This window comes from Silurus aristotelis (genome assembly GCF_946808225.1).
Source record: "Silurus aristotelis genome assembly, chromosome: 5".
Classification (NCBI taxonomy): Eukaryota; Metazoa; Chordata; class Actinopteri; order Siluriformes; family Siluridae; genus Silurus; species Silurus aristotelis.
Window position 1 is genome coordinate 14,554,390 of NC_139578.1, and position 15,108 is coordinate 14,569,497.

Genomic DNA, 15,108 nt, shown 5'->3' on the forward strand with positions numbered 1-15,108 from the left:
GTGTGTTATGTGTAGGCTTTGCTAAAAAGATATGTTTTTAATCTACACTTAAACTGGGAGAGTGTATCTGAACCCCGAACACTGTCAGGAAGACTATTCCAGAGTTTAGGAGCTAAATGTGAAAATGCTCTACCGCCTTTAGTGGACTTTGCTATTCTAGGAACTACTAGAAGCCCAGAGTTTTGAGATCTCAGGGAGCGTGACGGATTGTAGCGTGTTAAAAGACTGGATAGATACATGGGAGCCAAACCATTTAGTGCTTTATAAGTGAGTAGCAGTAGTTTGTAGTCTATTCGAAACTTAACAGGAAGCCAATGTAGGGACGATAAGATTGGGGTTATATGATCGTATTTTCTTGACCTAGTAAGAACTCTTGCTGCGGCATTCTGAACTAATTGAAGCTTGTTTATTAATGATGCAGGACATCCACCTAGTAATGCATTACAGTAGTCTATTCTAGAGGTCATAAACGCATGGACGAGCTTCTCTGCATCAGATATAGATAACATATTTCTTAGCTTAGAAATATTTCTAAGGTGAAAGAAGGCTGTTTTTGTAACTTGATTGATGTGATTATTAAAAGATAAGTTGCTGTCTAAAATAACTCCCAGGTCTTTTACCGTTGAACTAGTAGTTACAGAACAACCGTCTAAATGCAGGTTGAGATGCTGGAGCTTCTGTGTACTATTTTTTGGGCCGATGAGCAAAATCTCCGTTTTATCAGAATTTAATAGCAGAAAGTTATGGGTCATCCAATCTCTTATTTCTTCAACACACTCAGTTATGCGAGCTAATTGAGCTGTATCGCTTGGTTTGGATGAAATATATAGCTGGGTATCATCAGCATAACAATGGAAGCTAATTCCATGCCTTCTAATAATATTTCCTAATGGAAGCATGTATATTGTGAAAAGCAGGGGTCCTAGAACTGACCCTTGTGGCACGCCATATTTACTAGCATTATCCTGGATAGCTCTCCATTTAAATCTACGAAATAGTAACGATTGGACAGGTAGGATTTAAACCAGCTTAATGCCTGTCCCTGAATACCGATGTAATTCTGTAAGCGATCGAGGAGAAGATCATGATCTATAGTGTCGAACGCAGCACTAAGATCTAGTAAAACTAATAGGGAGATGTAGCCTTGGTCTAAAGCTAAAAACAGGTCATTAGTGATTTTAACTAGAGCAGTTTCTGTGTTATGATGGGGCCTAAAACCTGACTGAAACTCTTCAAAGATATTGTTCTCCTGCAAGTGGTTACATAACTGGGCAGCGACAATCTTAAAATCTAAAATCTTAGACATAAATGGGAGATTTGAAATTGGTCCGTAATTCGATAGCGTGTTTGGATCCAGATTAGGTTTTTTAATGAGGGGCTTAATAACTGCTAACTTGAGGGATTTAGGGACATGACCTAACGATAGTGAGGAGTTAATAATATTGAGAAGAGGCTCACCAGCTGTATATAACACTTCTTCCAGTAGTTTAGTGGGAATTGGATCTAACTGACATGTTGTTGATTTAGCTTTCATAATAGCATCATACAGCTCTTCCTGTCCTATACATGTAAAACAGTGTAGTTGTGGGGTTGTAAGTACGATTGTGTCAGGAGATGCTGTCAGAGGTTGAACTGCCACAATTGTTTTTCTAATGTTATCTATTTTTTCAGTGAAGAAATTCATAAAGTCTTCACTACTAAACTGTGATGGAACACATTTTACAGATCCCTGATTTGTTGTTAATTTAGCGACTGTACTGAAAAGGAACGTGGGATTGTTTTTGTTATTTTCTATGAGTTTGCTCAGGTGTTTAGCTCTAGCAGCTTTTAGCGCCTGTCTGTAGCTAAGCATACTGTCTTTATACGCAATTCTAAATACCTCCAATTTAGTTTTCCTCCATTTTCTCTCCAGATTACGTGCTGTTCTCTTTAGGGCATGCGTATGACTATTATACCAAGGTGCAGGTGCTTGTTCTCTAACCTTTTTTAACCGGATGGGGGCAACAGTGTCTAAAGTGCTAGTGAGGATAAGGTCTATGTTGTTCGCCATCTCATCAAGATGATCAGCAGTTATGGGTTTAATGTGAAACTGAGATAAATCAGGCAGGTTATTTATGAATCTGTCCTTAGTGGTTGAAATAATAGTCCTACTAAGTGAATACCGTGGTGAAACACGGTTAATCTGCTCTACCGGTAGTGTGTACAGTATGAGATAATGGTCTGTGATGTCATCACTCTGGGGTAAAATATCTATATCAGTGACGTCTGCTCCGTAGGATATTATTAAGTCTAGTGTGTGGTTAAAACGGTGGGTTGGTCTGGTGACGTTTTGTTTAACTCCAAAAGAGTTTAGTAAATCGACAAATGATAATCCTAGGGCATCGTTTGCATCATCTACATGAATATTAAAATCTCCTACAAGCAGCACTTTATCAAAGCTGATCAAGAGGTCTGAGAGAAAACAAGCAAACTCATGAAGAAAATCAGCGTAGGGTCCTGGGGGTCTGTACACGGTGACCAGAGCGAGTTTTCTATGCATGTCTGAAAGTGCAACTTTAAGAACGAGCACTTCAAATGATTTAAAGCTGAATCCTAATCTCTGACTAACATTAAGAGAAGCACTATAAATGGTTCCTACACCCCCCCCCACGACCAGTCTGATGGGGCTCATGCTTATAAACATATCCTGACGGTGTAGACTCGTTTAGACCCATATAATCACCTGGTTTAATCCAGGTCTCAGTGAGACAGAGTGCATCGAGATTATTATCTGTGATCATCTCATTTACAATCAGCGCTTTGGGTGCAAGTGATCTAATGTTTAAAAGACCGAACTTTAGAACTTTGTTGTGTTTGTTTATCTGGCATTTTTCAGTTTTAACTGCAATAAGATTATTTCTGGATCTTGTGTATGTAATTCTTGGTTTTACTACCCGAGGAATAGATACGGTTTCTATAAACTGGGCTGTGTGTGAACTTGTAACTATTTGGTCTGTAGTATGCGTGTTCTTATAGTTGAAGATTTCTTGATGTCTTACCAGTCAGATGGTGTGAAGTATCCTAGAGATGTTATCTGATAGCACTGCTGCTCCAACACTGCTGGGGTGCAGGCCATCAGGGCGGAAGAACCTAGGACGCTCCCAGAAACAGTTCCAGTTATTAACAAAGAGAAGTTTATGTTCTCGACACCATGACTGTAACCATTCATTTAGAGCTAAAAGTCTACTAAACTTCTCAGCCCCTCGCTGGTAAGTGGGAAGAGGTCCTGACACAATGATCCTCGTTGTGGGTGATGTGCTGCGTACCGTCTCCACCTGAAGTCCCTCTTTAAGATCTCCGTTTGCCGCAGCCTGGTGTCGTTTGCTCCGGCATGGAGAACAACCGCTCCGAAGTTCTCGTTCAGGATCGCGGGTACCTGCCCAGCGACATCCAGAACACGAGCACCAGGAAAACAGCGAGTGTGCACCTTACCTTTAGCTCGGGTAGCGCGGACATGCCGGACGATGGAATCTCCAAAAATAACAGTATCGCGTTCCGTCTCGCGGAGGGGGACGAAGCGGTTCTCGGTCGAGATCTCGAAGGCCGGTGGTGGAGGTGGAGACGTCCTCGATCGGGGCTTGGCTTGTCTCTTACGCCGCGGCCGCATCCAGGGTCCATGTTGCACCGGTGCCGGAGTTGTAGGTGCGCTGGGCCTGGGCAGAGAAGCACGCGGAGTTGATGTGCTGGGAGCGTTAGGTTCAACCCGGGAGTTTACCTGGGATGAGTGCGCGTCCGCCTGGGATGTTTCCAGCGCCGCTTTCCGCTCTCGCAGCCGCGCATGCTTTACATGCAGCTCGCGAATCTGTTTCTCCAATGCCTCCATCTCCAACGCCACCGTTTGCAACTCGAACGAGTCCCCACCTGTGCTCGAATGCAGACAAACAACCGGCATAGTGCTTATCGTCACGAACAGATTTATTATACAGAGATGTGAGTGAGAGAAAATAAATATAAACAACACTAGTTATAGTCGAGTTAACTAACTACAGGCACAAGTCAGGAAGACAAAAACAATTAAGGATTATTAAAAGAGGAAAAACGGGTGGATAGATGGTCTAGTGGTTAAGATGCAGCGCTCCCACCGCTGCGACCCGGGTTCGATTCCCGGTCAGGGAACCATCCCCAGCCACTCTTAGTGCCGGTCCCAAGCCCGGATAAATTGGGGAGGGTTGCGTTAGGAAGGGCATCCAGCGTAAAACATGTGCCAAAACAAACGTGCGGAGGATCCGCTGTGGCGACCCCTAACGGGAGAAGCCGAAAAGAAGAAGATAGCAAAGTTTGTTTGAAAGACTGTTTGAAAGACGCCGAGAGAGATGCAAACAAGTCAAACACAGGAAGCTACGTCACAGGTAAGTGGGACCTTCCTGGCAGCGTCGTGGAAAAGTGTAATTTTTTCATGTCTTTTGTGTAACGTGTGTGTGTGTGTGTGTGTGTGTTTAAAGCTTGGACTAAAATGGACTTCACAATTCGCAGCGCCACTCACGAGGACTGTAAGGACATCATGCGCATGGTGTCAGTAAGTAAGCGGCTCAGATTTCACACAATTGCGAGGTCATCTTTTATTTTATCTCATTAAGATATAAAGGCCGATGTTCCCAATGGCTTTTGGCCTTTTGCTGCCATTAAAGGGTTGAGACAGAAAGGCTTTGGCACTTAAATGCTCATTTGCAGTTATCATAACAAAATAGTTATACATTTTATTATTCATATTATTTATTATTATTATTATTGTTGTTGGTCCATTATAAGGATCTATATACACACATAGATCATTAGCACAATTTGAGATTTTCTATAGTACATTTGATGTTTTATATTACGAATTATTATTAGTAGTAATATTTAGCTAGACTGTTCTCTTATTCCTCCCCAAGGAGATTAAAAAAAGAAACTAAAAAAAGATTACTTAGTCGGCAGACTTTTTTTTATTTTTTTACCATTATATGTGAATAGCAGAGAATCACAATAACCTATTTTACTATAAAGTTATATGTTTTAACATCCATGAAATTCAAAACTAATATATAGATGTTAACTTTGTACAATGTCTGCTAGCAAATCATTCAACATACTGTCACATCACCACCTATCTGGTCTACACAAAGGATTTATATATATATATATATATATATATATATATATATATATATATATATATATATATATATATATATATATATATATATATATTTGGAGACAGCTTATGGTAGAGAAATGAACATTCAATTCACGGGCAACAGCTCTGGTGGACATTCCTGCAGTCAGGATGCCAATTGCACGCTCCCTCAAAACTTGCGACATCTGTGGCATAGTGCTGTGTGATAAAACTGCACATTTTAGATTCGCCTTTTATTGTGGCCAGCCTAAGGCACACTTGTGCAATAATCATGCTGTCTAATCAGCATCTTGATATGCTACACCTGTGAGGTGGATGGATTATCTCGGTAAAGAAGAAGTGCTCACTAACACAGATTTACACAGATTTGTAAACTACTAGGTTACTACAACATGAAATACAAAACTTTAAATGTGAATATTTTGCCCAAATAAGCCCCATTAAAATGAACAGCATACTTTAGCCATAAGATTGGATTCAGGAAACCAAATAATATTTGCTTTGATACAGAGAGATGGATATTTAATATTAACCCTTTTTTGTTTGTTTGTATCTCATACAGGAGCTGGCAGAGTATGAGAATATTTCTGATCAGGTCATGATTACACTAAAAGGTATATTATATTAATGGTAAAAAGTTTATTTTAAAGTTAATTTGTCATGTCATACTACAAATATAGATAGGACTGAATGTCATTTTGGCAATCTATTAATGTATTGCACATGTAATTGCTAAAATGCTATTTATTCCTCACTGCAGACCTCAAACAGGATGGGTTCTCTCAAAACCCATTTTTCCATGCTTTAATTGCTGAGGTTCCAGAACAGCACAAGACCAAAGATGGTGAGAATCTGATCAACACACAGTCTGATATCTTAAACATGCAATAATAGTGTTAGTAAAGTACCTGATTTTATCTGCGTTATGATTTTCTTATTTATGCACTTACCTCAATAAAGGTGAATACAGGTAAATATTGGTATATGCAGGGCTAAATATATAGTAGCTTTTGTCTCTGTATGTTTGCTAATAAAGCAGTCTTAAAAAATATTATTTAAGGGTGGTTAGATGGTTTTGATGGCTCCGGCTTTCTCTCCAGAGAAATCCTGTGTTGTTGGTTTCATATAGAACATTTAAGGAGTCACTAAGAATGGCAAATAATAGAGCGCTTTGGGGTGACAAACTGAAGCTTTATCTCTGAGAACGCACTCATCTATGTCATCTGTATCTACATATAGGAGCTACATGACTAATAATTTGTAAAACTATTTTTGGTTCTTTGATGAGAAGAAAATTAGTAATTTCAGTCATTAAATATGTGTATGTATTGTGAAACGTGTATGTGTGTCTATTTCAGGTCATAAGAAAGTAGGTTTTTCCATGTACTTTTACATTTATAGCTGGAAAGGCCGAGCTGTATTCATGGAGGACTTGTATGTTATGCCAGAGTTTAGAGGTAAATGTAGTACTTTTGTTGTCATTTGAATTAATACAATATTTTACATGGTCTTAAAACTTTTTTTTTTTGTAAAAAAGGATCCCTCCACCACCTTAAAGCGTACCTTACCTCTCGGGGAAAAAATGTTCCTTAGAGGACTCCTTAAGAATTTCAGAACCATTAATTGCCCAAACAATCCCTGATGTCCCTTTTTTTCTGTTGAGTGAATTTACATTTCTGATGTGTTTACTGAAAATGTATTTACTTACAGACTTAACAGACTTAAACAAAAAAAGTTTTCAGTTAATTTTTTTCACAAACTGTAATTTATTTAAAAAATCGGAACTTTTTCTAATTCCAACTAATTTCATGTCCTTGATTTATCTTCCAGCAAAAGGCATTGGCAAGGCATTGATGTGCAAAGTTGCACAGGTAAGGTATCTTTTCTAAACATCTGTTTTTCAGATAAATAATAAATAAATTTTATGTGCATTTAAATGTAATATCTATTATAATATTCTGTCATTATAGAATATAATGAATATTATTTTTTTTTCTTTTAATAATAGCTAGGACAGGCTGCTGGTTGTACTCAACTCAAGTTTACTGCAATAAACCGGAACAAGTCAGCGCTGGCCTTCTACCAGAAACAGGGTTCAATTGACTTGACCTCTGAACAGGGTTACCACTACATGTGCTGTCACGGGGATGCCTTTCAAAAGATGGCCGATAGAGGGTGCTAGATTTCAGGTTATAGTCATTGCCATATAGCCTACTCTACTTACGACCAAATTACAATCGTAAATCGACGACTACCTGTATTCTTGACTATAATCCAGTTATATGTAATGAAAGTTGATTTTGGGTGTAGACACTTAAATTTGTATTTCTTTTTAATTTTTCATACATACATACATATATATATATATATATATATATATATATATATATATATATATATATATATATATATATATATATATATGAAGCATTAACTATTCAGGTGATCCTACATCTTTTATTCTGTTAACCAATAAATATTGTTAGAAAGTAAGAAAGAAATTCTTTCATACCCAAAGTTATGTGTTGACCTGGGAAAACCCAACAGATGTTGTTTCAACTATATTCTGGAAAACAGACTAAATGAAATCAAATCTGCTTTTATAAAATTCCACTTTTAAAAAATGGTTGAATTTCTGACTAGACTGTGAATATAAACGATTACAATCATGCAATAGGTATTTGAATATTTACCTGCAATATTATAAAAGAAAAATTAATGTATGACAGAAATTGAAAATGCAGGGAGGCACATAGCAGTATGATACCCCACCCCACCCCCTAAGAGAACTGTCTGTCAAGTTAGAGAATATGGCTGGGGATGTACATGCAGATGAGGGTCCATGTACCTCCAAACAGAATCTTAGCAGTGTAAGACTTTTTCTGGAGCTATCCTTTCTCATTTGAATAATTGGTCTGTAATTGTATTACAGAATTTATCGTGTTAAATTATTTTGTCTTTCCTGCCAAAGAACTGTATAAGGTCTACTGTCAAAGGCAAATTAGAAAATGTGAGATGTAGATGGACCTTATACATATTTAAATTGAGGAAAACCTGAAGACTTGAATTTAAAGACTTTAAATTAAAATACTGGAACATCAGCTTAAGGTGGGAAACAGTATGTGAACATTAATCTGTCATTTGTTGTTGATTGGAATGTAAAGCAATAAATACATTACAACAGTGCCTTTTTTTAATACAGCAAATAAAGAAACAACAACTCTTGACTGTTAAATTATTTTATTTCACAACCCTGCCATCGCTTTGGTCTACTGGGGGTTCCTCTTAGCCATTGTCATCAAGAGGTGGCGGGGCCCTCAAGCCTCTCATTGTGGCAATGTTGTGAAGAACACCACAAGCAGCTGTGATGTCACATGGCCTCTCTGGGCTGACCCTAAAACCACAGTCACTGAAAAACTTGCTTTCAGGATGTTACGGTCACCTCTACTTTTACCTGTGTTCTGGTGTTAGCCAGGTTGAATTGTGCCTGTGGTCCCAGGTCAGGTTCAGGATAGGGTGTCATCATATAGGTCAGTGAAAGGTACCTCTGTCCCCTTAACAAGTAACCATTGAATTGTCCTATATTGGTACCTGAAGTGTAAAATGATATAAATAACACACATTGTGCAGGGCTAAATATACCCTGTTGAAATATGGGGCACAATGATCACTCCTAAACATTCTGGCATCATGCACAGACCCTGGTCATTTGACTTCGACATTAGTGGTGAGGTGGGTGGCATCACTTTACCTATTTAGTGGGGACCAGTGATGAGGGAAATTTTAATGGTATAAACCCCAAAAGATTTAGCACCAAAAATATTATTGTGACATACCAATATTGATGGTATGGATTGACTTCCTATTAACATATTCTCCTTTAGTGACTGAAGGAGCTTTAATAGGAATGTGGGTTCCATCAATGCCCCAATAACATTTGGGAATCCTAAAATTTAAAAACTTATATAATTAGAAACATTAAATGATTGTGGGTGTATACAGTAATATATGGGTAAAGAAGTGCTATGCAACAAAAATGCTCTCATAGAATATAATAGAAAGCTCAATTGCGCCACTCTGTGGAATTCCTGTTTAATGACCCAGTGGTTTGTGGCCAGGGAAATGCACAAAATTGTGTAGGAACCGTTTGAGTACAACGCATACTGTACGAACTGCCCTACACACAGTTGCCTCTCCAAAGTGCTCTGCATAGCCTGATCTTCAGACTGAACCTGATCCGGAGCACGCTATGTTCAGAGCATACGTTGCTATGGCTACTTACATACCCTGAAAGTTACCTCCGTTTTTGGAACCGAAAGCGGAGGATATTCGCTTACATACCATTAAACGTGCCCTTAAACTTACCCAGGTATGTCACATAGTCTGCTTTCTGGAATACCCACCTGCTGTAGTGGAGTTTGTATCGCCATTTGCAAATGAAGTCACACATTGTGTGTTCAACACTTTGGTCCGCTACATCCGCCATATTGAAAAGGTCTATATAATCTATTGTTAATCTTTATTTAATAAAATAACCTTTTCCGAACCTTGTATTTTAACTTAAAATGCACATCAAACCCTTACACATTGATTTCGTTTACACTTTTGCACACATCGCAAACACAGGAATCACAGAAAATGAAAAATATAAATAACAATCGGCATTAAATGTCTTGGTAAAAGTCTATGTATTACAAGGAAAGCTGGCCTTACCAAAATGGCGGCGCCGTCGACTCACCAGCCGGTTTTATTTGTTTGCTTGATTTTCATAAGTAAATTAAGAAACAAAACTCCTAAACTTTATATCTTTGGCACACTTCTAGGTCTATGAAGCTCCAAAAATAAACTTGAGTCACACTCAGAAGATGGTTGCCATGGTTGCAAAGGAGCCGGGCCAGCCGATAAATGAGAGCTTCCAGGTGGCGCTGTGGATTCATCTCGCTCAGCACAAGGAACACAAGGAGACTGTTACTCCTCATCAATTTTTGTTCTAGGTTTAGACACTTTATGAAGTTAATTTGAAGGGTTGTGTGCGCTTGTCACTGTGTTAAAAATTAAAAATGGACTTCACAATTCGAAGCGCCACCATTGAGGACTCTGAAGACATCAGCCGCATGATATTAGTAAGTAAGCGGTCAAGATAAAAGTGAATTGAGCTCAGTACATCAGAAGCTTTTTGGATAGACGTCAAATTTCATAAATAGTAGTTCCCAGGGGTCTTTGATTTTAGTGTTACAAAATTGTGGAGACAAAAACGGTTTTGCCCTTACTTGCTATTTGTAGGTATACTGATTTTATTATTTACAATAAGAAATGTACGTGAAAATTAATATATTAAACTAAGCCCTTTCTGCATCAGTTCATTTATATCGAACTATTTTTTGGATTAAAAAAAAAAGAAAAAAGTTACATTATTAAGATCTTTTCTTACATCACGTGACAGTGGAATGCTCATAGTCGGATATTTTTAGCATTAAAAAAAAGTTTACATACTTTGAATATAAAAAAAATTAGGTCTTCTGTAAAATAATAAAATGTAATTGTTGCTGATTTCAACAACATTTAACTTCAACAACATCTAACATGGCCAAGACCAAAGAGCTGTCCAAAGACACTAGAGACAAAATTGTACACCTCCACAAGGCTGGAAAGGGCTACGGGGAAATTGCCAAGCAGCTTGGTGAAAAAAGGTCCACTGTTGGAGCAATCATTAGAAAATGGAAGAAGCTAAACATGACTGTCAATCTCCCTTTGGACTGGGGCTCCATGCAAGAACTCACCTCGTGGGATCTCAATGATCCTAAGGAAGGTGAGAAATCAGCCCAGAACTACACGGGAGGAGCTGGTCAATGACCTGAAAAGAGCTGGGACCACCGTTTCCAAGGTTACTGTTGGTAATACACTAAGACGTCATGGTTTGAAATCATGCATGGCACAGAAGGTTCCCCTGCTTAAACCAGCACATGTCCAGGCACGTCTTAAGTTTGCCAATGACTATTTGGATGATCCAGAGGAGTCATGGGAGAAAGTCATGTGGTCAGATGAGACCAAAATAGAACGTGACAGTGGAATGCTCATAGTCGGATATTTTTAGCATTAAAAAAAAGTTTACATACTTTGAATATAAAAAAAATTAGGTCTTCTGTAAAATAATAAAATGTAATTGTTGCTGATTTCAACAACATTTAATAATGGATTTGTGGTATGTTGTGGTCAAAAAATGGTGGTTAAAAGACAGTTCACCCAAAACTTACTTAAATCAGATATTTTGTATGCAATTTAAGTATGTAACCCTATCTGCATACTTTCATGAACTATTTTGCCAACGCCATTAAGGATCACAGTTGCCATGAAGGAGTCCACTTTACGTTTTTTTTATATAGTGCATCCTGAAGCCATCAGCTTCTCTAGGTTTCTCCATGGTCTACATTTCATGCCCACATGAAGGTGGTTTGAATGGTGCACAGAGGTCAGCATGGGTACTCTGTGTTCTCACTCCATAATCTTACAGCCATCAAGCCTTTTTTAGGTCTATTATTAGGTCTCTATTTAACCAAGTAAAACTATACCAATGACTTTCACTGTAAATATTTAGAATGGAATAGTTTAGAATGGTATAGTTTTACTTGGTTAAATAGTGAAGGAGGATAAACCAGGATTACAAAGAAAATGGTGTATTTCTGGCCACACAGTGTGATTACCTGTTCAATTATTTTGTTGTATAACATGGTCATACATTTTACTAAATAATATAAAGAAATGTATTATCCATTTTTTTAAACATCATGTGTAAATTTAATGTCCTTTCCAAGGACTTTTTGCTTTATATTAACAATATAATGACCCTTTCCACAATGTGGATGTACTAGAAATATTTGATGTTTGAGAAATAATGTCAGAATTGCAAGGACAAAAAAAGTCAGAATTACGAGAAATAAACTCGGAATTGTGAGGAAAAGCTGTTGGAATTAGGAAAACTTTTTTTTTAATGCAATTGCATGTTCATTATTTGTGAAACCAAACTTAACATAGAGCATGAAGACAAAATATTCTTGTAAACGTTTTAAAGTAATTATAGTGTTTTAAATGACATAAATCACCAGGACACCAAACGGAACCTTTGCAATGTTTCCACATGGACGGTTAATGAGGTGATACCATAGAAACTAGAATTCTGACCCTCAAAGACCTGTTAATCTGCCTTTAAAATGTCCACCTCCACTACATTTATTATCCTAAATTAGATGCACCTGTTTGAGGTCGTTAGCTGCATAAAGACACCTGTCCACCCCATACAATCAGTAAGAATCCAACTACTAACATGGCCAAGACCAAAGAGCTGTCCAAAGACACTAGAGACAAAATTGTACACCTCCACGAGGCTGGAAAGGGCTACGGGGAAATTGCCAAGCAGCTTGGTGAAAAAAGGTCCACTGTTGGAGCAATCATTAGAAAATGGAAGAAGCTAAACATGACTGTCAATCTCCCTTTGGACTGGGGCTCCATGCAAGAACTCACCTCGTGGGATCTCAATGATCCTAAGGAAGGTGAGAAATCAGCCCAGAACTACACGGGAGGAGCTGGTCAATGACCTGAAAAGAGCTGGGACCACCGTTTCCAAGGTTACTGTTGGTAATACACTAAGACGTCATGGTTTGAAATCATGCATGGCACAGAAGGTTCCCCTGCTTAAACCAGCACATGTCCAGGCACGTCTTAAGTTTGCCAATGACTATTTGGATGATCCAGAGGAGTCATGGGAGAAAGTCATGTGGTCAGATGAGACCAAAATAGAACGTGACAGTGGAATGCTCATAGTCGGATATTTTTAGCATTAAAAAAAAGTTTACATACTTTGAATATAAAAAAAATTAGGTCTTCTGTAAAATAATAAAATGTAATTGTTGCTGATTTCAACAACATTTAATAATGGATTTGTGGTATGTTGTGGTCAAAAAATGGTGGTTAAAAGACAGTTCACCCAAAACTTACTTAAATCAGATATTTTGTATGCAATTTAAGTATGTAACCCTATCTGCATACTTTCATGAACTATTTTGCCAACGCCATTAAGGATCACAGTTGCCATGAAGGAGTCCACTTTACGTTTTTTTTATATAGTGCATCCTGAAGCCATCAGCTTCTCTAGGTTTCTCCATGGTCTACATTTCATGCCCACATGAAGGTGGTTTGAATGGTGCACAGAGGTCAGCATGGGTACTCTGTGTTCTCACTCCATAATCTTACAGCCATCAAGCCTTTTTTAGGTCTATTATTAGGTCTCTATTTAACCAAGTAAAACTATACCAATGACTTTCACTGTAAATATTTAGAATGGAATAGTTTAGAATGGTATAGTTTTACTTGGTTAAATAGTGAAGGAGGATAAACCAGGATTACAAAGAAAATGGTGTATTTCTGGCCACACAGTGTGATTACCTGTTCAATTATTTTGTTGTATAACATGGTCATACATTTTACTAAATAATATAAAGAAATGTATTATCCATTTTTTTAAACATCATGTGTAAATTTAATGTCCTTTCCAAGGACTTTTTGCTTTATATTAACAATATAATGACCCTTTCCACAATGTGGATGTACTAGAAATATTTGATGTTTGAGAAATAATGTCAGAATTGCAAGGACAAAAAAAGTCAGAATTACGAGAAATAAACTCGGAATTGTGAGGAAAAGCTGTTGGAATTAGGAAAACTTTTTTTTTAATGCAATTGCATGTTCATTATTTGTGAAACCAAACTTAACATAGAGCATGAAGACAAAATATTCTTGTAAACGTTTTAAAGTAATTATAGTGTTTTAAATGACATAAATCACCAGGACACCAAACGGAACCTTTGCAATGTTTCCACATGGACGGTTAATGAGGTGATACCATAGAAACTAGAATTCTGACCCTCAAAGACCTGTTAATCTGCCTTTAAAATGTCCACCTCCACTACATTTATTATCCTAAATTAGATGCACCTGTTTGAGGTCGTTAGCTGCATAAAGACACCTGTCCACCCCATACAATCAGTAAGAATCCAACTACTAACATGGCCAAGACCAAAGAGCTGTCCAAAGACACTAGAGACAAAATTGTACACCTCCACGAGGCTGGAAAGGGCTACGGGGAAATTGCCAAGCAGCTTGGTGAAAAAAGGTCCACTGTTGGAGCAATCATTAGAAAATGGAAGAAGCTAAACATGACTGTCAATCTCCCTTTGGACTGGGGCTCCATGCAAGAACTCACCTCGTGGGATCTCAATGATCCTAAGGAAGGTGAGAAATCAGCCCAGAACTACACGGGAGGAGCTGGTCAATGACCTGAAAAGAGCTGGGACCACCGTTTCCAAGGTTACTGTTGGTAATACACTAAGACGTCATGGTTTGAAATCATGCATGGCACAGAAGGTTCCCCTGCTTAAACCAGCACATGTCCAGGCACGTCTTAAGTTTGCCAATGACTATTTGGATGATCCAGAGGAGTCATGGGAGAAAGTCATGTGGTCAGATGAGACCAAAATAGAACTTTTGGGTCATAATTCCACTAAACGTGTTTGGAGGAAGAAGAATGATGAGTACCATCCCAAGAACACCATCCCTAGTGTGAAGCATGGGGGTGGTAGTATCATGCTTTGGGGGTGTTTTTCTGCACATGGGACAGGGCGACTGCACTGTATTAAGGAGAGGATGACCGGGGCCCAACCTCCTTTTGGGGAACAACCTCCTTCCCTCAGTTAGAGCATTGAAGATGGGTCGAGGCTGGGTCTTCCAACATGACAATGACCCGAAGCACACAGCCAGGATAACCAAGGAGTGGCTCTGTAAGAAGCATATCAAGGTTCTGGCGTGGCCTAGCCAGTCTCCAGACATAAACCCAATAGAGAATCTTTGGAGGGAGCTCAAACTCTGTGTTTCTCAGCGACAGGCCAGAAACCTGACTGATC

General features: G+C 38.4%; 3 protein-coding genes across 7 annotated transcripts in view; 2 read left to right on the forward strand and 1 right to left on the reverse strand.

The window, feature by feature from the left end:
• The first annotated feature begins 4,459 nt into the window (after nucleotides 1–4,459).
• LOC310726013 (thialysine N-epsilon-acetyltransferase-like) lies at nucleotides 4,460–7,353 on the forward strand. 2 transcript variants are annotated; one of them, XM_083541158.1, is made up of 6 exons: nucleotides 4,460–4,555; nucleotides 5,718–5,769; nucleotides 5,916–5,999; nucleotides 6,514–6,612; nucleotides 6,986–7,026; nucleotides 7,164–7,353. In XM_083541158.1, exons 1-6 carry the CDS (start codon nucleotides 4,493–4,495, stop codon nucleotides 7,335–7,337), a joined length of 513 nt encoding a protein of 170 aa, XP_083397284.1. In that variant the 5' UTR covers nucleotides 4,460–4,492; the 3' UTR covers nucleotides 7,338–7,353. The 2 variants fall into 2 exon arrangements, with proteins under 2 accessions (XP_083397284.1, XP_083397285.1); XM_083541159.1 differs by lacking the exon at nucleotides 4,460–4,555 and adding an exon at nucleotides 5,235–5,568.
• Nucleotides 7,354–8,408: 1,055 nt separating this feature from the next.
• On the reverse strand, nucleotides 8,409–9,981 carry LOC310726014 (uncharacterized protein; the record flags this gene model as incomplete). Of its 3 annotated transcripts, XM_083541160.1 has the most annotated exons (3): nucleotides 8,409–8,746; nucleotides 8,992–9,101; nucleotides 9,521–9,585. In XM_083541160.1, 3 exons carry the CDS (start codon nucleotides 9,583–9,585, stop codon nucleotides 8,580–8,582), a joined length of 342 nt encoding a protein of 113 aa, XP_083397286.1. In that variant the 3' UTR covers nucleotides 8,409–8,579. The 3 variants fall into 3 exon arrangements, 1 of the variants encoding a protein (XP_083397286.1); XR_014533610.1 differs by lacking the exons at nucleotides 8,992–9,101; nucleotides 9,521–9,585 and adding an exon at nucleotides 9,869–9,981; XR_014533611.1 differs by lacking the exon at nucleotides 8,992–9,101 and having other exon boundaries at nucleotides 9,521–9,577.
• LOC310726012 (thialysine N-epsilon-acetyltransferase-like) overlaps nucleotides 9,093–15,108 on the forward strand; it is a 9,633-nt gene continuing 3,617 nt past the window's right edge. The window contains exons 1-2 of one of the 2 annotated variants that reach the window (XM_083541157.1): nucleotides 9,093–9,524; nucleotides 9,979–10,278. In XM_083541157.1, coding sequence (XP_083397283.1) covers nucleotides 10,216–10,278 — 63 coding nt within the window. In that variant the 5' untranslated portion in view covers nucleotides 9,093–9,524; nucleotides 9,979–10,215. Of the gene's footprint in view, nucleotides 9,525–9,724; nucleotides 9,832–9,978; nucleotides 10,279–15,108 lie in introns of those variants that run through there. The other variant, XM_083541156.1, reaches the window with a different exon arrangement.

Coding starts and splice junctions, on each gene's coding strand:
- LOC310726013 (XM_083541158.1), top strand. CDS start 4,493: ATGGACTTCACAATTCGCAGCGCCACTCACGAGGACTGTAAGGACATC. Junction 4,556..5,717: donor ACATCATGCGCATGGTGTCA/GTAAGTAAGCGG, acceptor TATCTCATACAG/GAGCTGGCAGAGTATGAGAA. Junction 6,613..6,985: donor TGTTATGCCAGAGTTTAGAG/GTAAATGTAGTA, acceptor TTTATCTTCCAG/CAAAAGGCATTGGCAAGGCA.